A 19179-nucleotide genomic window follows, 5' to 3' on the forward strand; every position below is an offset into this window, starting at 1 on the left:
TCTGAGGTATAATTACAGTATCATCTGAAAACTCTATTATATTTATCTATCTATATTTTGTTGTATTTGGACAGGACAACCTACTGATATTGTTGTTCTTGTGGTACAAGTTATATTGAAAATGGCATTTTCCTAATTTTTGAAGTTTTTAATTAATGTGTGCTCAAATATGGGACTTGCATGAGTACTGGAGTTTTTTGTTGTTGTTGTTGTTGTTGTTGTTTTTCTTTCATTTTGGAACTAGCTCACACATTTTGTGATGTATCTGTCTCAATTTCAGGATCTGTATTAATTGTGACTTTAAGAAAGACCAGTGAACATTTCAGGATTCTATCTTTGATAGTCTTTGAAAGATTCATGTTCAAACATTGCTGCAGATTTCAATGTATGAAAAATTGTAGAGCAGAAGCCTTGATTTGAGACGGTTTGACCCCAAAACAACTGATATTGCATTCAGACGTGAGCACTAACATGCAAATCATATCCAACAAGAGATCATTACAAAAGTGAAATTAAAAGCAGTCATACTGGCCAAAAAGGTATTTTCTCGCTCCATTAAATTGATTGTTTTTTTTATTATATTTTTTAACCTGTTTGTGAAATAGGTTAAAAAATAAATAATTAAATAAATGTATGCCTCACCTTAAAAACTGAATTGTCTATCAAAATGTATCATTTCTCAAGATAAACAGTTATTAAATCAGTTGAAATCAAAAACACAATTTAATTTGTTAATGTAGGCTATAGACTAACAGATATTAAAATTTGAGGTATTTATAAAAGTATGTTACTTTGTGGTTCTATTCTTCAGACATACATTTCTCTTTTCAAGTCTTTGGTTTGATTTATTTATTTATTTTTTCATTGTGTGCACTTTAATTAAGTGAACACCATTCAAACATCTTTAATGATTTACTCTTTTTCTTTAGTAGTTTAGCTAGCATGACAATTGGTTTACCGTTTATCTCACCAAAGGCGTTACATGTCACTGGGGGCCTGTCCAGGTTGCTATCTCTGAGGTGTGCCGGGTGTGTCCGTTTACTGTTCTACATATAAAAGCCTAAAGCGTTTCTGTTGGTCAAGACAACTTCAAACAGAAATCCAACAGACAAGATGACTAGTCTTTCTGCTAAGGACAAGGACACAGTCAAAGCCTTTTGGGCTAATGTGGCTGGAAAGGAGGAACAAATCGGCTGTGATGCTGTCTCCAGGTAAATATGGATTATGACTTATAATCTACGAACCCAAATTGACTACTTTAACCTGCTCCTTTTTAAAAAAATATATGTACTGTTAACTCACCTTACATTTTTATCCAGGATGCTGACAGTGTACCCTCAGACCAAGACTTACTTCTCCCACTGGAAGGACCTGCGCCCCGGCTCTGCCCCGGTGAGGAAGCACGGAGCAACCGTGATGACTGCAGTTACTGATGCTGTCAGCAAAATTGATGATCTCACCGGTGGTCTTCTCAGCCTCAGTGAGCTGCACGCCTTCACTCTGAGAGTGGACCCTGCTAACTTCAAGGTACTGACATACAATAAATTCTGAAAGTGGTCCTGATTTCGTTGTGTTTTTTTTTTAATGAAGGTTTAGTTGCAGTTTCTTTGTTTCTAAGCTTAATGTACATTTAATGTTTAACTTCTTGTAGCAGTACTGAATACTGAATCGCAGTATTCAAATAAACAGAAATAAATAACCCTGGCATGCATTTTCTAACAGCATGGGTTTTTTTTAAAAAAATGTGATCTTCATCTTTTCACAGGTTCTTGCTCACAACCTCCTCGTGGTCCTGGCCACTGTGTTTCCCAACGATTTCACTCCTGAGGTCCACGTGGCGATGGACAAGTTCCTGGCTGCCGTGGCTCGTGCATTGTCTGAGAAATATCGTTAAAGTGTACACAGGAACAGATGACTGACAGCAGCATGAGATTGAATTCTTACTGTCAAACTGAATTTGAATAAAAAAGGAAACAAATCCAATCAAACTGTTGTGGTTATTTTTGTGATCCAGTAAATGTTTTTTTTGTTTAGACAATAGATTAAAAGCATTACAAGTTTAGGTCAATGGCAGGTGAAGACAAGTCATCCTGAATGAATTCATTTGGGTCATGTAAACAACCACTTAAATTGTTGAGTATTTATAATTTTTTTCTGTCTGTTTTAATTTTATTTTACAGTCAAACTCTGCAGTGAACTATTTCTCCTAAACATGACTAGTCTATAGTTATTAGTAGGAAATTATTAGTTATTAATTATACATCATCACATTTCCAAAGTCAGAAAAAAATTGTATTTGTTGAACAAAAAATTTTACAAACAATTATTTTTAAAAAAAATCTCTAGTAAGTGGAGAGGAACAGCAATGGTCCTCTGTCCTAAGACTTGGTATCTAAGGGGATAGGGTTTCTTAAGCAATGTGTGATGGCTGCATGCAACCACACAATTGAAATACTTGGGTAATATTCATTTGATCTTTTTGTCTTACGTTTACATTGTGCTCTAAAGCTTCTGTGATCATAAGTTAACCAATTTAATACTTTGAATTTACCTGTAATGCATGACAGCACTAAGCTATAGTCCAAACGGTGGCACAGACTCTGTTTTGCATTGTTTGTTGTTTTACATGAGTATGTGTTATATTAATTATATTTCTGTTCTTTTTGAGCTACCTGGCCTCTGCTCCAGTCCTGGTTTGGGTGGAAGAGGAGGCTGAGGGTGGAGCTGGTTTAAATGCAGAAGCCAATAAAATGGACTGGACCATCTATTGTGATCATGTAGGGGGGGATGGGGTTCTTCTTGAATGATGGTTAGCTGTTAACTCTTTAGTTTAGTCACCTTTGGTGTATATAACAGTTTATTCATTTGCTATATAACTAGAGCTGTTTCCCATTTGGGCAGGTCAGTTTGTTGAGTTATGTTTTGTGAAGTGAATTTTGTTAAGTTAACCTCTTTTACGGGCCCACCTGGTTCTTAAAAAAAAGTTTTGTTTTGTCATTTTGAATTTTTGTAATCATTTGGTCCTTTCGGGGGTACAATAAAATCCATTTTTTTGAAGATTACATTTGTGCCTATGTGTTCTTGGCTGCTTGGTCCATGATACAATGACTCAAGCATGTAATGTCACTTCCATATTAGTTGGGACAAACATAAAAATTTAAAAAATGTGCAGTTTTGCCTTTGTACACAACACACTGGATTGAAAACAAGAAAGTGCAGGCTTTCTCTCAGCTTTTTTTTTTTTTTAAAGAATGAATGCACTGACCAACTCAGAAACACTAGAACAAAAAAGGACAAGTGCATAATCACTGAATTATTTCAATGAAAACCAATTGTCACGACATGTAACTAAGCCAAAAACCTACTTGAAGAGGCTGGTGTATCACTGTCAGAGTCTTCAATTAAGAGATGTGTGCATGAATGGAAATAGAGTTTACAACAAACCACAGAATACAGTGACAGCCAGGGAGATGAGACTAGACTTTGCCAGAAAACATGTGAAAGATCCTGCACAGATCTGTAAGAAAAAATATAACATTTGGGAATTAATTTGGGAGAAGGAGAGAAGCAGCTCATGATGTGAAGCATGTGGAGAACGGGCGAGGCAGTGTTATGGCATGGGAATGAATGGCTGCCAATGGAAGTGGGTAGTCAGTGTTTATTGATGATGTGATTGCTGATAGAAGTATCTGGGTGAATTATGAAATTTACAGGACCATACTCTTGGCTCAGAATTTGTGAAATGCTGTAAAAAATTATCAGACTGTTTTTTGCAGTGCAAAAAAACATACTACAAAAATATTCCAAGAGTTTCTCAAGGCAAAGAAATTGGATGTTCACAGTCTCCAAGTCAATCACCTGATCTCTGTCCAACAGAGCATGCCTTTCCACAAATAAGCAGCAACTGGAGGCTACAGTCAAGGTCTATCAAAACAACTCAATAGAGGAAACAACATTTGGTGATTTACATGGGTTCTGGATTTCAGGCAGCAATTGGCTGCAGAGTCTTTTCATCCAAGCATTTAAAAATGGCTTTAATCCTTAAGCAGTCCATACAAGGTTTTTGCAAAGGACATTGTATTAAAACTTAAAGATAATAAAGCAAGTGAAAAAAAGAAAGGCACTGGGAACTTTCTGAAGTTGTTTAATATTTTATTTTTTTTAAAACGTATTGAGGCACAATTAATAACAGAGCATGTGACGGGCATCTGCAGCTCTTTAGTAGTACTGTCTTCTGAGGGAGGACACCACCACTGCCAGGAACTTCTGGAAAGCTGCATGAACCTCAGCAGTGAAGTTTTTACCCAACTGGGAAGCAACCACAATGGTCAAGCAGTCGCCCAGGAGCTGCAACACAGCACAACATGCTTTAGCAATCTTCATTGACACACACAAACATGCAATACTGGGAATCAGTGCCGTCAGTTCAGCATTGCCTACCATGAAATTGTCAGGGTCCACCTGCAGTTTCTCAGAGTGCAGCGCGCTCAGCTCTGCATATGTGGCCTTGATGTTGTCCATGTCCTTCACTGCTTTTTCCAGAGCTTCCATGATGACTTTTCCATGAGCAGCAACTTTTGGATTTGATGCAATAGCAGCAGCATTGTAGAGGTTTCCAAATTGACCAAAATACCTCTGAGTCCAGGGATAGACAGTCAAACACCTGAGGGAATGTGTAAATAATTGATTTACTCTTAGTTTTAAAAGAGAAATCTACATTGTGTAATGCACAAAATATGCCAGCTTTTTTCATTGCACATAAAGATTCTACTTGAATAGCCCAAACTTCTAAAAATAAATTTACGTCAATATAAAAAAAAACTATGTTTCACCTGGAAAAAGCTGCTTGCCCAACGACTGCATAGTTGATCTTGGAGAAGATGTCCTGGATTGTGGTGCGCTCAAAGTCTGTCCACACAACCATTTTGCTTTGTTGATTGTTGCTCTTGTGCTGTTAGTCAGCAGAGCCACAAAGTCACCTTTTAAAGAGTTCTTTTCACTCCACCCAAAGATATGAAATTGGGTGGAGTTGGAGAGTAGGAGTTGGCTAAACTGGTCAGTTTAACGATTCTGAGTTCAGCTTTGATTAACTGTCAAAATTAACCAAAAATCTGTTGGAAACTTTCATTATGGAATATCTTACAGACTACTTATTCTTCTATCTTGGGATAGGCTCCAGCCCTGAGTGACCCCTAACAGTTAAGAAAATTGGAAGTAAGGTAATCAAAAATATTTTGCAGACCTGGATAGAAATAAAGAACTGGATGAAGTACAATGAGTATATCCTTTGGAAAATAATGAATTCTAAATTTCAGTGACAAAAAACTTCTTGTGCTTGTAAATAATACATGTTTTTTTGTTTGTTTGTTTTTTAAATGGACCAGATTCCACAGATTTTAATTTTAACATATGACCAAACCATAGCATTAAGGTCCTGCATTTGCCATTTGTACATGCGTTTAATAAATAAACTTGATAAAGAGTTTTCTTAAAGAGGAAAATGACAAGAAAAGAATGGTACACCCACACATCCTACAGGCCTTTATTGACTGGCTGTAAGTAGAAAAAAAATTTAATAACTTTGTCTCAGCTTTTGTTTTTTTCTGGTTATCCACAAAACCTTTTCTGTCATTCTCTTAAATATTTTCAGTATTTCTGCCATATTTTAAAACCTGTTTTTCATCCTCAAATTTCTACACCTGATGTTTAACTTTACCTCAATATATCAGTAGCAACTGTCCACTCTGAGCTACATTTGAGCTCCTGTGGAGAACAAACAGCTGCTGTAAAAATTTAAACTGCCCTGTGAAAGGATTCACCTGCTGAAGATTAGATAAGCCTTAAACTGACACGGTTTTTTGAAGTGAATGTCATTGACATAGATTTTGGTTGTAGTGTTGGTAAATGATAGCCTAAACAACAGTATTTAAATTTTAACCTACACATTAGAACATCCCTGGACTCTCTGTGTTCAATTATATCCGTGATAGCTGCTTTCCACATTAGGATTTGGATTTGGTTTTTGATTATCTGTTTGGAAACATAAATTAGCCGTTGACTTATTAGTCTAAATATAGCCATAAACATTTAGATGCATGTGTATGTACAGTAAATGTATCTATAAAGCCCTGCTATAAATCCAACTATCTGTCCAGACCCAAATTTGAAGCCAACAGCCTTTTTAAAGTTATAATCATGTACCCATTTTGCTTTTTCTCAAATTATTATTATTAAATACATAAATAGATAAAGAAATACAAACTAACAGGTGACTTGTCGTGAATTAAATGGTAATATTAGACTGATATAAATTCAAAAATTGGAAGGTTAGTGATTTGATTTAACTGGCTCTCACTGAAAATTTAAGTTTTAAAATATGCACATTCATTTAATGAAGATGTTTCTTAAGTGAAGCCAAAAAGAAGAAATGAATTCTGATTATCTTGTTAAGTTGTCTTGCCTTATAGAGTCTTTTGTTTGGTGTTTGTCTCACGGGAACTGTTACATATCATTTTGAACATGCCTAAATTCCAGTACCTTATCTGTGAGGTGGGTCGGGTGTGTGCATTTCCTGTTTCATATATAAGACCTCCACAGTTTGAGCTGAACACAACTCCAACAGCAACAACAGGCAAGATGACCAGTCTTTCTGCAAAGGACAAGAACACAGTCAAAGCCTTCTGGGCTAAAGTGGCTGGTAAGGAGGAACAAATCGGCTGTGATGCTGTCTCCAGGTAAATATGGCCCCACAATGCCTACAAAAACCTGCTCCTGCATTTCTGTCTCTTACCCGCTGGCTTGTTCTCTTACATTTTTATCCAGGATGCTGACAGTGTACCCTCAGACCAAGACTTACTTCTCCCACTGGAAGGACCTGCGCCCCGGTTCTGACCCGGTGAGGAAGCACGGAGCAACCGTGATGGCTGCAGTTACTGATGCTGTCAGCAAAATTGACGATCTGACCGGAGCTCTTCTGAGCCTCAGTGGGCTGCACGCCTTCACTCTGAGAGTGGACCCTGCTAACTTCAAGGTACTGATCATTATTACTGTCATGTTTGTGGGGTGACATTATTTGAGGTCATCTACTTAATAAAAAGTTTGTGGTTCAGTGTAATCACTGAAGTGTGAATTTGTGTGAATGTTAGAGAGAAAAAAGCCTAGTCATAGAAAAAGAAGTACTTATATGAATGGGTCAATTAGGCAAGTTGTACGAAGTGCTTTGAATGCTCCAGTAGACTAGAAAAGCAATATATATACATCGGTCCATTTACTATGACAGCGTTTGCCAAATTAATTTTTCTGTTCTATTGTGAACACTGATTGGACTACAAATTAAACTCACCAGCTTTCATTTGATCTTAGATAGATTACTGGTTGATCTGAAATGATGTTCTCTGGTTACAAATAAATAAATGAAAAGTCCATTCATTTCAGTGTGATCATCATCTTTCCACAGGTTCTGTCTCACAACCTCCTCGTGGTCCTGTCCACCATGTTCCCCGAGGACTTCACCCCTGAGGTCCATGTGGCTGTGGACAAGTTCCTGGCTGCTGTTGCTCTCGCCCTGTCTGAGAAATACAGATAAACTGCATTATGTGCTCGAGTACTCACTGACAGTCTCACATGTAATAAAAGATCCAATGCAATTAAACTCTCGTGGTCGTTTGTGGTGATCATTTTTAAACAGTTGGATTATTATTGTAGCTTTTACCAGGAATGGGTTTTTTTCTCTTTATGGGCTAATTAAAGAAGAGTAGCGATTGATTTACTGAAAGCTTATATACACAACTTAAAAATAGAGCATGTGACGGTCCTCTGGAGCTAGTAGTACTGCCTTCTCAGGGAGGCTTGAGCTACAAAGACTCTCCTGGAAGCTGCACGGACCTCAGCAGTGAAGTATTGACCTAAACGAGCAGCAACTACAATGACCAGGCAGTCCCCCAGAACCAGCTATTCCTGTTTTATCGTCATTATTCCGAATTGCTTTCTTTTTCTTCTTCCTATTATTATTATTATTATTATTATTATTATTATCTTGGGTGGATGAATGGATGGAGTTTCGATGGGGGGGGGGGGGGAAATGAATTATTTTAACCACGCAGAAATACCATGACAGCTTACATAGGGTGTGACCTCGGTTGGCATCTCACCCCGCCCCTGCTGAAGATTTTGAGTTCATGCGATACACCTGTTACACTCGGTTGGCGTTTTGTGCTTCAACTTATTTTTAAAAATATATGAATGCATAAAAATAATAAAAAATAAAATTGACACAGATCTGTCACTATGGCTGCCACAGTGTCAGTGTCTACTGTCTGTCTACTGTTTACTATCATAGCCAAGTGGCTAACAAAGGTAAACAGTTTTCCCACGTTTTCCCAATCCCCACTAATGAGTGTTATCTTGTTTCAGGATACACAATACCTGCCATTATCCAAAGACACATCTGACCGGATGTGTCTCCTTTTCTCTTTTTTTCTAAACTGAGGACCTGATGGCTTTGACCTTTTCTTTTCCACCTTCCATCAGTAATTTTTGCGCTCTAATATAAACACCCAACCCCACAACATAAACTAATAGAGCTACACCTTGTATATGTTTTTTTTTCTTGGATTTCACAAAAAACAGGAATAAAAATTAATACATAATGGGCTTGGATTGACAATATTATGGAAGCAGCCCGCCCCCTCCCCGTGAGACTTCAGCACAGCAGCATCAGCAGCAGGCGCACCGAGGCCCCTCACGCTCACTTTTTGGGTATATGTGTGTGATAGATTTTGGAAAACAAATTATAAGTCTGTATCATTTCAGGGATTTGGAGTCATTCTGATGGATTAATTGTGTTAGAAATTTTAATCACGTTAATCCTGAAGACGGTATTAACGTTGACAGCCGTAGTTTGTTGGTTTATTTTCGGTGCCCATGCAATCCCCAAAATGCGCTGGCATGACGTCGGGGCAGCATGGGTACGAGCAACTTTTTTTGCCGATGCCATGATGCCACCCCCACCACAATGCTGCCCTGGGCAACCTCCCATGTCGCCCATATCAAAACCCGCCACTGGTAGCACCCCACCCGCACTGTGCATTGTCCAAAGACGAATCCCAATGATTTATGGGAGACAATACATATAATCATAAAGCATGATGGAGCTAACAGATTTGATTGGGGCAGGAATTCGCACGACTACTTGATTTTTGGGAATCAAAGTGTGTGCTATACACAGACTGATGAAATAATTAAGGCTACAGAACTACAGACTAATTTATAATACACACTAGTTCACATATATTCACTTCAACGTTGAGTGAGTCTTTAGTGCTCATGTGTATTTTATGACCTCTACCTGTTTCCCCTCAGAAAATTTGAAACAATGCTGACTCTCAGCCATCCTCATTATGGTTATAATTGAATTTTCATCTGTGTTTCTATCTGTGTTGAAATCTGAAATTCCTCTTCATTCAAGATGTGCTCTGGCACCAATCATAGGCGACAGCTACTGACAACAAGAAATAAAACAGTTTAGAGGGGCTGCTATGGGCTGAACCGTTTTTCAAAGAAGGGGTTGGGGTGACACTGTGAAATATATTCAATTTTGAAATTCATATTCTGTGTTAATTCTGTGTAGCTAGAATCAAAGTGTTAATGCTAGCTTTTTTTAAATAACAATATTGTCATGTGCAAAACTATGACAGTGACTAGGGGCGACGAGATTATTTTAGGGTGCACCGCAGTATCTGCCTTGCCATGACAGCTCCTTTATCTAAGGAAAGCTGCCATTCAGAAGGAAAAGACGAGGACCACAGAGGAGGTTCGTGGATGAAGGCACATGATGGGACATCTAAAGAGGGCAGCCGAAAGAAGAAAGAGGCCAACTAGAGCAATCAGATGGTCTACGCACACCCACCCGCGTTGATAACAGCTCCTCATTGATAGTGTGACTCTGATGTCGTATATAATTATTACTTTAGTTTGGCCTATTATGAAAGTAGAAGTATGTTTTTTACTTGCTGTTTTTAATCATCCCTAAATCACTCGTGCGCACAGGAAGTCAGAATTTCTAATTTAATGTGTTGGATGAGTGACGACACACCAGGGAACCCTTCACAAGTTAAAGAGTAAAGGGGCGTGTCCGAGGCGTCTGCTGTCGGAGCAAGTTAAACAGTTTTGTTTTATTGAGAATTAAAAATAATAATAATACAAGTATATACCGTGACTAAAGTAAAATAAATGTAAACATGTATTAATTTCATATAGTAACTGTGTTCTTCTATTATAAAAAGGATGTTGGTAGTGTGGCGGATGACACGCTCCATGCAGCGATTGGTGCGCCTGAATCTGGAGTTTAGCGGTATCTGTCGGACAGCGCCAAAGACAAGTTCTGTAGAAACATGTCAAATGAGACGTGGACTTCAGGGGTGAAGTCTTCCTGGGAGAACATGGCCATGCACAAGATGATGTTGTGAGCAAGAATCTGTATAAATAAATAAATATGGAGAAAACGTATTAATTCATAAATAACGAGAAATACATAAAATTTCAGACTCAGAGTCAGAATACTTTAATAATCCCTAAGGGAATTGTGTGAGTTATAGTTGCTCCAAGACAATAACAGTAACATACTGAACTAATTAAATAAAACAATATATTACACAGTTTATAAAATATAAGAAATGGCTCTGATCGACATTTTACTCTAAACTGTAAAACTTTGTCATTTGTTATTTTACTGTAGAGCGTGTGCAAAAGGCTGTAACTATTGCAGTGTGTACTGTGCAACAACATTATAGCTTTATATTACTTTTAGTATTTTGCTCATTGAGAAATTGTATGGACTTATGAGCAATGCATGGATCATTCCCTCCTTAAGCTTACCGTGAAGTTGGCAGGGTCCACTCTGAGCTTGAAAGCATAGCTTGCTTAGATTGGTCAGATCTCCAACAAGGTCGTCAATATTCCCGACGCCATGATGTTGGCGCCGTGCATCTTCACCTGTGCAGAATCTGGCCCAGTGAGAACAGTAGGTCTTGGTTTGCGGATATGCAGTGAGCATCCTATAAAACGTAAACGTGATAAGTTATGATAGAGCGAAGTTATTACGTAGAATGTGGTGCATGATGTGTGCACATCGTCAAAACAGAAAATAATGAAAACCAACCGGCCCAGAGCCTCTGCTCCAATCTCAGGGGCTTTCGGAGTCGCTTTATCCCAGAAGGACCACGGTTTTGTCCTTTCCAGAGACTCGTGTCTGCCTTTAAAGGTTTACGCAGCAGAAAGAAAAGTTAACTAAATTCTGAAAGTTGTTTGTTACTATCTTTCTTTATATGGAACTAAATTGCACGACACCCAGTATCAAATCTAATCCACACCTTCCTGTTCGAGTTTAACAAGCCATTTCTAGAGATAAAAGTAACCACACCCTGTTCTCAAGTATTTTTAGTCGCCGTGTTATCTTACCTTATAAGTCTGTATTTATAAGGTAAGATAAGTACAAAATAACACCTAACGTCAAATTAGTTAGTAAAATAGCGATGAATGCATTAAAGAACTGATGTCAGTATGAAGGGGCATGCAGTCTAAAGGAATAGTGGCAAAATTGCTAATGAACGGGAAAAAAATCTATATAAATTAAAAAGTTAGAGTTAAAAACACACTTCAACATATTAGATGCTCATATGTGCAGGTGCTGAGAGAAAAATAACAAATGAAGAAAATGTTTTGGGGTTTTTGAGCTTTTCTCCTTATGCAAAAATCACACCTTCAAAATCAGTTAAATTCTGCCTTACATTTTATCATATTCATTTACAATTAGGTTTATTGGTAAATGAATATTCGACACTGAATGGCGTCGAACAATTGATGTCGAGTTGATGGTGTTTTTAATGTTTCATGTTCTTGTCTTTTTTCTGTTCTTTTCCCAGTCTTCTGGCAAAAATTATATCTGACTTATTAACAGCCTTTGTCCTTGGTTCTGATCCAATCAGATGCTTCCGGACTAAGAGGGGTGGTAGCGGCCAATTAATAAAGTCCTCCAAAAGGGACCTATGTTTTGTGAACGAAGACTAATTTCAGCGAAGCTGGAGAAAATCTTATTTCTAACAATATGGTCGAGTGGACAGGTGCTGAGCTCAGCGCGATCACATACCTGTGGGGAAAGATTTATGTGGCTGAAATTGGCACCCAGGCCCTGAGCAGGTGAGTTACGTTAGATGATAATTTAACGACGCCTATTGGTATATCCAAATTAATTATTCTTGTTTTTACACGCCTTGTTATTTACCGCATGATAACAGAATTTGTTTTTGGTTTGTTTTCGTTTTGTTTTTATTAATCTGCCACAGAAAACAACTTAATTCAACCGAAATAAAAGAAAAAGTAAAACTCTTTATTTCAGGCTTCTGATTGTGTATCCTTGGACTCAGAGATACTTCCAAGTCTTTGGCAACTTGTCCACCAATGCTGCCATTATGAGAAACCCCAAAGTGGCACTGTGATGGTTGGTCTGGAAAATGCTGTGAAGAACATGGACAACATTAAGCAGACCTACGCCAAAACTGAGCGTTATGCACTCTGAGTAGCTCCGTGTTGATCCTGACAACTTCAGGGTATGTGATCTGAGACTTTTTCCACCAGTGATAATGATGAAGCATGCCATTATTATTGTTTCCCTTTCATTTTAGGTGCTTTCTGAAATTGTCGCTTTTTGTGTGGCCTCCAAGTTTGGACCTCAAGTCTTCGCCCCTGATGTCCAGATGACCTGGCAGACATTCCTCGCTGTGGTCGTCTCTGCCCTGGGCAAACAGTACCACTGAACTTGTGGAATTATAGTTCACATTCATAACCAAATAATTTACAGCAGTGTTTCCGTTTAGCGCTTCGAAGCTGATGCATGTGACAAATAAATTTCCAGTTAAATGAAATTCTCTTTGTGTGATCATTTTCAATTGCATTTTGTTTTTCTACTCAAGCCTTCCAAGAGCAGATTTTTACAAGGGATTGTGCACTTATACTGAAAATGTTCATGATAGTAATAATAATAATAGTAATAATAATAATAGAAATATTAATAAGGGTGGTGTCATTTCTTTTTAACTCAGCCAGTAAGTTGTAGTTAGAATTATCCATGTTGTATTATCTGAAATTAAAACCTCCTAAGCTCATTCTTATAAAAGCGTCTATATTTTACTTCTTATCTTTGCAAAGGGTGACGCTGCCGGTTTCTATTTAGTCCGTTTCAAAATGTGCACTTTGATATAAATGGGTGAGGTCGCGTGACATTATTGATAACAGTGCATCAAAAATACTGTTGGTTATAGTTGTGGACCATGATAAAGGATTTGAAATATTGTGTACATTACATTACGTTGCACTGTCCACTTTCTGCTTCAACATAACAAATTTCCCTCGTGTGGGGCTAATAAAGGTTATCTTATCCTATTAAATTCTTTTAATCCAAGAATCCAAAAAGGGTTTCTTCCACGTGTTCGGTAAGATAAGCAGAAAATGGATATGTATTAGAAGAAGAAAAAAGAAGCTTATTTTGTATAATTATATACAATGTTCATTACTTGTGTGTTCAGAAAAAGTATATAAAATGCCAAATCAAACTGTTTAATATCACGCCATGCTTAATGAATGAAATCCTTGTATACACATTACTATTTACTACCCATTTAAGCAAAGCTTTGGGGTAATTCCTCCACTATAAAGTAAAACGAATATTCAGTGCAAAATGTTAGAAGGTTAAATTTGCATTTAACACAACTGTATGTTCATTTCTGATTGAATTTTCTCTTTTCCTATGCTCCCACACCCCCTTCTGTCACTACAATATTATTAATTTAATTTCTTAACACACCCCTGCAATTATATCAAAAGTGAATAGTGTAGGGATGCAGACAAAGAAGAAAGGACCAGCTTCCAGAGTTTATTATATTTATTAACGGAGCCCTGCCATTTTAAGAAGTTTTATTGACATTACTGTAGATGACAGGCTTCAGTGGCTCCGGAGTTGCCGGGTTTTAGCGATATTTCTCGGACAGAGCGAGAGCCAAGTTCTGGAGGAACTTGTCAACGGAGAGGTGGACTTCGGGAGTGAAGTCTGCGGGGAAGAACATGCCCATGCACAAGATGATGTTGTGAGAAAGGATCTGTGAGGCAAAAAACACATGCATATGTTAGGTCGAAAAGTCTATATTGCCTCTTGACTAATGGTAATCTCTGTCTACAACGTGATCATTGTTGCGTGGATGTTACTGGGTGAGCTCACCCTGAAGTTGGCAGGGTCCACTCTGAGCTTGAAAGCGTGGAGCTCGCTGAGGGCAGACAGACCTCCAGTAAGGTCGTCAATCTTTGACACAGCGTCTCCAATGGCCGCCATGATGGTGGCACCATGCTTTTTCACCTGCGCAGAGCTTGGACTCAGATCGGACCAGTGAGCAAAGTAGGTCTTGGTCTGGGGATAAGCAGTCAGCATCCTGTAAAATATATATTCAAATGATGGAAATATGAATAAGTACTTACTAATTAATTAAAACTATGAATGAATAAAGAATGAAAAGAAAGGGGCTCAATACAACCTCCCCAGTGCCTCTCCTCCAATCTCAGCTGTCTTCGGGGCCACTTTGGCCCAGAAGTTCCTCACCACGGCCTTGTCCTTTCCAGAGAGACTCATGTCTGCGTTTTCTTCAGTTGTCTTCTGAACTGAAAGTGTTGACTATTTGTCACTATCATTTTTATATAACACCAAAATGGACCGCACCCAGTATCACATTTAAACCACACCTCTGCGATAAAGAAAAAAATCCAGCACTTTCCGAGGTATTTCTTGAGATAAAAGTTAACGCCCCTCCTTGTTTTTAAGATATGACTTATTTTGTTGGGGAAGAAACTAATATATTTATCCCTTAAAGAAATTATTAAATAGCAAGAGGTTGTTGAAAAAGCAATGTGATATTTTATAAAATAATGTCCGAAGTGTAAAATATGAAACAAGTGGCAAATAATCTCTCGCTGCCAAACGCTCGTTTGGTCTCAAGAGAGAATTAGAGAATTAGATGACAACATAAGCACTCACAGAATGACACCACATAATCAAAAATTAAGATATTTTTTTACCAAAATCTTGGTAAGTAATCATATCCGAGGCATGATGTGAGATATAAAAGGATGACTGGTTGTTGCGCTTCATGTGCGACTGCACAGCACCTTTATCCTTTGTATCCTATTTATTAGAGGTTGGAGAATTGTTCTCAAATAAAATAGGCTACATTTCTTTACTAGAGATGTGTGTTGCATATATATATATACATCAGAAACGGGTATTTACCCTACTTTCAGGCCAGCTTGTTGGGATCTGATCACTTACGAAAGATCAGAAATCACTTTCGAGGTTTAAATGTTTTTTACTGTACGTATAGGTTAAAAACAGTCTATAAAGACCTGTAGTCTATAATTCTTATACTTATTTCTACATTTGTTACATAAAAATATGTGTTTGCGTTTTTTCCTTATAATCTGGTAAAGATTATCTTACTCATGGGCAACAACCCAAAAGCCTGACGGCTATAGTCCAATCAGATGCTTCCAGGACGAAGAGGTGTGGCACTATGTAATTAATAAAAAGCTCCCGAAGATCGGCGTTTGCGAAAAGGTTTCTGATCACAAGCTACGTGAAAACCTTTACGCTGTCAAAATGGTCGAGTGGACAGATGCTGAGCGCAAGGCCATCATAGGCCTTTGGGGGAAAATCGATGTGGGGGAAATCGGTCCCCAGGCCCTCAGCAGGTAACCTGCAGCTCATTGCAATTTAGAAACACATTTATGTATTGAGTGACTTTCTCTTCCTATAATCTTAAAACCGAACTGAAACCAATGCATCTACACGTATGTTTGTCTTTTTAGATTAAAATGCTTTTTTTTTTTTTTAATTATATGCATTAAAATTGTCATTTTTTCTGTCTCTTGTCTTATTCCAGGCTTCTGATTGTGTGCCCCTGGGGTAAGAGATACTTCAAAGAATTTGGAGACCTGTCCACCAACGCTGCCATTATGGGAAACCCCAAAGTGGCACAGCACGGGAAGACCGTGATGGGTGGTCTGGAAAATGCTGTGAAGAACTTGGACAACATCACTCAGACCTACGCCAAACTGAGCACTATGCACTCTGAGAAGCTCCACGTGGATCCCGATAACTTCAGGGTATGTCCCCACCAGTACCAAGAAACATTTATCACTATTAGATCAGGAGTAATTCTTTAATTATTTTGTCCAACTCTCTCACTTTAGGTGCTCGCTGAATGCATCAGCCTGTGTGTGGCCGCTAAGTTTGGTCCCAGCGTCTTCACCGCTGAGGTCCAGGAAGCCTGGCAGAAGTTTTTGTCCGTGGTCGTTTCTGCCCTGGGTAGACAGTACCGCTAAATCTCTGGAGTGCCAGTTCATCAAAGATGTGCAACAGTCATAAAAGTGATTTTAAAATCGTATCTCTTTAACTCTGTTGCCATATGCACTAATAAAAAAAATAAATTAAATTATAACAAACTCAAACTCATTCTCTGTGCGATCATTTCAGGTGTTCTTATACCCGACAATACAACACTATGAACCGTTTAGTGTCATTTTAATTTAGACTGTCTTCAAAAACAACATTAATGACTTCTTAATTAAGAAATATGCCCCGACTCATTCATTATTTACGTTTCTTTGTCCTTAGTTTGTGTTTAAGTTTTGTGAACGAAGACTAATTTCAGCGAAGCTTGAGAAAATCTTATCTATCAATATGGCCGAGTGGACAGGCGCTGAGCTCAGCGCGATCACGTCCCTGTGGGCAGTGGCGGTCCTAGCCTGTTTGGCGCCTCGGGCGAGCACTCCCTCTGCCGCCCCCCCCCCCCCCCCCCACACACACACACACACATAAAACATATTAAGGATTGTACATTAACATAAAACTGTTGTCGAAATTCACCAGAGAAACACACACACACACACACATGAAGAGAGGGAGAGTATGCATTGTATGCAAACGGCTACCAAATAGCCATCATAATTCGTCATATAATGAGAACAGGACAAATCAACAATTCACAATGACTAATTAATATTATATTATTGGATATATTGTTTGGAGTTTAGTCTGTTACTGTTACTATTTTTACAATTTCTTCTTGGAGCAACTGTAACCCACATAATTTTCTTAGGGATTAATAAAGTATTCTGATCCTGATTGTTTTAAGATGACCCGCCATATCTTTTGCTCGTTCCTCCTTCTCTTCTTTTCTATTTTTTCTAAAGTGAGCACCTGATGGCTTTGAACTTTTCTTGTCCATCTTCCATTGGTTTTAATTTTGCACTCCAGTATGAGCACAAATCCCCCAACTCCAGGATCACCACAACATAACCTAATAGACCTACACCTTAGTTCACAGATTCACTTTGTCTAAGGTGTATTTCTGGGATTTCACACAACCCAGGATTCAAATCATGAATACATAATGGGATTGGATTTACATCATTATGAACCCGTTTCCACGGGTTGTGTGTGAGACATTAAATATTCAAAATATAAAATATAATAAATTTTAAATTGTTATTGATCCCATTACCCCGAGTCTTTAAGTGTATATTTATTTTCTTACTCTTCTTATATTTATTGTTTGTTTTCTTGCACTGCTGTAACTGGAGCCTCGTCGTCTCTCTATATACTTGACTGTATGTAGCGGAGATGACAATAAAGTTTACTTTGACTTCAGCAGCGAGCAGGCGCACCGAAGGCTCTCGCGCTCACTTTTCATGTATAGAATTTCGAAAAAACATCGGTGCAAATTATAAGTCTGTATCATAATGTCTGGTGTTTTCGTGTTTGTTGTTTTGTTTTTATTTTGTTTTATTTTGCGAGTTATTAGATGCTGCTCCAGCCAGCCAGAGACTCCCCCGCCGCCCCGCCCTCTCCTCCCTGCGCCGCAAGCAGCAGGCGCACCTCGCAAACGGAGGGCGCCCGTACTCCCAGCAAATGGGCGATAGAAAACCGATCGGTGCCTATGCCATTACCAATATGCGCTGGCTGATGTCGGGGCAGCATGAGTAGGCTACGAGCATTTTTTTTTTTTTTTTTTTGCCGATGCCCGTGATGCCGCCCCCCACCAAGATGCCGCCCGTATCAAAAACCGCTACTGCTTGTGGGGAAAGATGTATGGGGCTGGAATTGGCGCCTAGGCCCTGAGCAGGTGAGTTATGTTGGATGACGATTTAGCGACGCTTTATTGGTATCATCAAATTAATTATTCTTGTTTTTACATGCCTTGTTATTTACCGCATGATAACAGGATATTTCTTTTGTTTGTTTTCGTTTTGTTTTTATTAATCTGGCACAGAAAACAACTTAATGCAATCGAAATAAAAGAAAAAGTAAAATTGAGACTCTTTATTTCAGGCTTCTCATTGTGTATCAGTGGACTCAGAGACACTTCCAACTCTTTGGCAACCTGTCCACCAATGCTGCCATTATGTGAAACCACAAACTAGCCAAGCACGGAAGGACTGTGATGGTTGGTCTGGAAAATGCTGTGAAGAACAACATTAAGCAGACCTACGCCAAAACTGAGCGTTATGCACTCTGAGTAGCTCCGTGTTGATCCTGACAACTTCAGGGTATGTGATCTGAGACTTTTTCCACCAGTGATAATGATGAAGCATGCCATTATTATTGTTTCCCTTTCATTTTAGGTGCTTTCTGAAATTGTCGCTTTTTGTGTGGCCTCCAAGTTTGGATCTCAAGTCTTCGCCCCTGATGTCCAGATGACCTGGCAGACATTCCTCGCTGTGGTCGTCTCTGCCTTGGGCAAACAGTACCACTGAACTTGTGGAATTATAGTTCACATTCATAACCAAATAATTTACAGCAGCGCTTCCGTTTAGCGCTTCGAAGCTGATGCATGTGACAAATAAATTTCCAGTTAAATAAAATTCTCTTTGTGTGATCATTTTCAATTGCATTTTGTTTTTCTACTCAAGCCTTCCAAGAGCAGATTTTTACAAGGGATTGTGCACTTATACTGAAAATGTTTATGAGAGTAATAATAATAATAGTAATAATAATAATAATGATAGTAATATTAACAAGGGTGGTGTCATTTCTTTTTAACTCAGCCAGTAAGTTGTAGTTAGAATTATCCATGTTGTATT

The 19179-nt window shown here is 38.4% G+C and overlaps 5 protein-coding genes, 1 long non-coding RNA gene and 2 pseudogenes across 12 annotated transcripts; 5 read left to right on the forward strand and 3 right to left on the reverse strand.

Annotated features, from left to right (window-relative positions):
- The first annotated feature begins 1050 nt into the window (after positions 1 to 1050).
- Positions 1051 to 1895, forward strand: LOC146576394 (hemoglobin embryonic subunit alpha-like). The gene is made up of 3 exons (XM_085271642.1): positions 1051 to 1211; positions 1320 to 1527; positions 1766 to 1895. Exons 1-3 carry the CDS (start codon positions 1114 to 1116, stop codon positions 1892 to 1894), a joined length of 435 nt encoding a protein of 144 aa, XP_085127768.1. The 5' UTR covers positions 1051 to 1113; the 3' UTR covers position 1895.
- Positions 1896 to 4141: 2246 nt separating this feature from the next.
- Positions 4142 to 8726, reverse strand: LOC146576395 (hemoglobin subunit beta-like). 5 transcript variants are annotated; one of them, XM_085271631.1, is made up of 5 exons: positions 6791 to 8726; positions 6538 to 6649; positions 4833 to 4951; positions 4441 to 4663; positions 4142 to 4347 (listed from the first exon to the last, which is right to left on the reverse strand). In XM_085271631.1, the coding sequence occupies exons 3-5, from the start codon at positions 4922 to 4924 to the stop codon at positions 4219 to 4221; spliced, it is 444 nt and encodes a 147-aa protein (XP_085127757.1). In that variant the 5' UTR covers positions 4925 to 4951; positions 6538 to 6649; positions 6791 to 8726; the 3' UTR covers positions 4142 to 4218. The 5 variants fall into 5 exon arrangements, with proteins under 5 accessions (XP_085127757.1, XP_085127755.1, XP_085127754.1 ...); XM_085271629.1 differs by having other exon boundaries at positions 4833 to 6649; positions 6811 to 8726; XM_085271628.1 differs by having other exon boundaries at positions 4833 to 6649.
- LOC146576396 (hemoglobin embryonic subunit alpha-like) lies at positions 6636 to 7664 on the forward strand. The gene is made up of 3 exons (XM_085271636.1): positions 6636 to 6734; positions 6823 to 7030; positions 7457 to 7664. Exons 1-3 carry the CDS (start codon positions 6637 to 6639, stop codon positions 7583 to 7585), a joined length of 435 nt encoding a protein of 144 aa, XP_085127762.1. The 5' UTR covers position 6636; the 3' UTR covers positions 7586 to 7664.
- Positions 8727 to 8741: 15 nt separating the features above from the next.
- On the reverse strand, positions 8742 to 11662 carry LOC146576397 (hemoglobin subunit alpha-A-like; annotated as a pseudogene). The gene is made up of 4 exons (XR_014892302.1): positions 11655 to 11662; positions 11159 to 11252; positions 10876 to 11054; positions 8742 to 10474 (listed from the first exon to the last, which is right to left on the reverse strand). The product of XR_014892302.1 is annotated as a hemoglobin subunit alpha-A-like (transcript).
- On the forward strand, positions 11567 to 12919 carry LOC146576398 (hemoglobin subunit beta-A-like; annotated as a pseudogene). Its single transcript, XR_014892244.1, has 4 exons — positions 11567 to 11683; positions 11985 to 12195; positions 12395 to 12605; positions 12681 to 12919. The product of XR_014892244.1 is annotated as a hemoglobin subunit beta-A-like (transcript).
- A 999-nt stretch (positions 12920 to 13918) lies between these two features.
- On the reverse strand, positions 13919 to 14737 carry LOC146576399 (hemoglobin subunit alpha-A-like). Its single transcript, XM_085271638.1, has 3 exons — positions 14580 to 14737; positions 14270 to 14477; positions 13919 to 14150 (listed from the first exon to the last, which is right to left on the reverse strand). The coding sequence occupies exons 1-3, from the start codon at positions 14672 to 14674 to the stop codon at positions 14022 to 14024; spliced, it is 432 nt and encodes a 143-aa protein (XP_085127764.1). The 5' UTR covers positions 14675 to 14737; the 3' UTR covers positions 13919 to 14021.
- Positions 14738 to 15628: 891 nt separating this feature from the next.
- LOC146576400 (hemoglobin subunit beta-A-like) lies at positions 15629 to 16545 on the forward strand. The gene is made up of 3 exons (XM_085271623.1): positions 15629 to 15786; positions 15978 to 16200; positions 16288 to 16545. Exons 1-3 carry the CDS (start codon positions 15695 to 15697, stop codon positions 16417 to 16419), a joined length of 447 nt encoding a protein of 148 aa, XP_085127749.1. The 5' UTR covers positions 15629 to 15694; the 3' UTR covers positions 16420 to 16545.
- A 1359-nt stretch (positions 16546 to 17904) lies between these two features.
- LOC146576401 (uncharacterized) lies at positions 17905 to 18960 on the forward strand. The gene is made up of 3 exons (XR_014892245.1): positions 17905 to 18221; positions 18428 to 18645; positions 18721 to 18960. It is a non-coding gene; the product is annotated as an uncharacterized LOC146576401 (long non-coding RNA).
- The last annotated feature ends 219 nt before the right edge of the window (positions 18961 to 19179 follow it).

Source organism: Mchenga conophoros, linkage group LG4, assembly GCF_057382185.1.
Source record: "Mchenga conophoros isolate Kocher_MC1m ecotype Shallow Benthic linkage group LG4, M_conophoros_male_GT1.1, whole genome shotgun sequence".
Lineage (NCBI taxonomy): Eukaryota > Metazoa > Chordata > Actinopteri > Cichliformes > Cichlidae > Mchenga > Mchenga conophoros.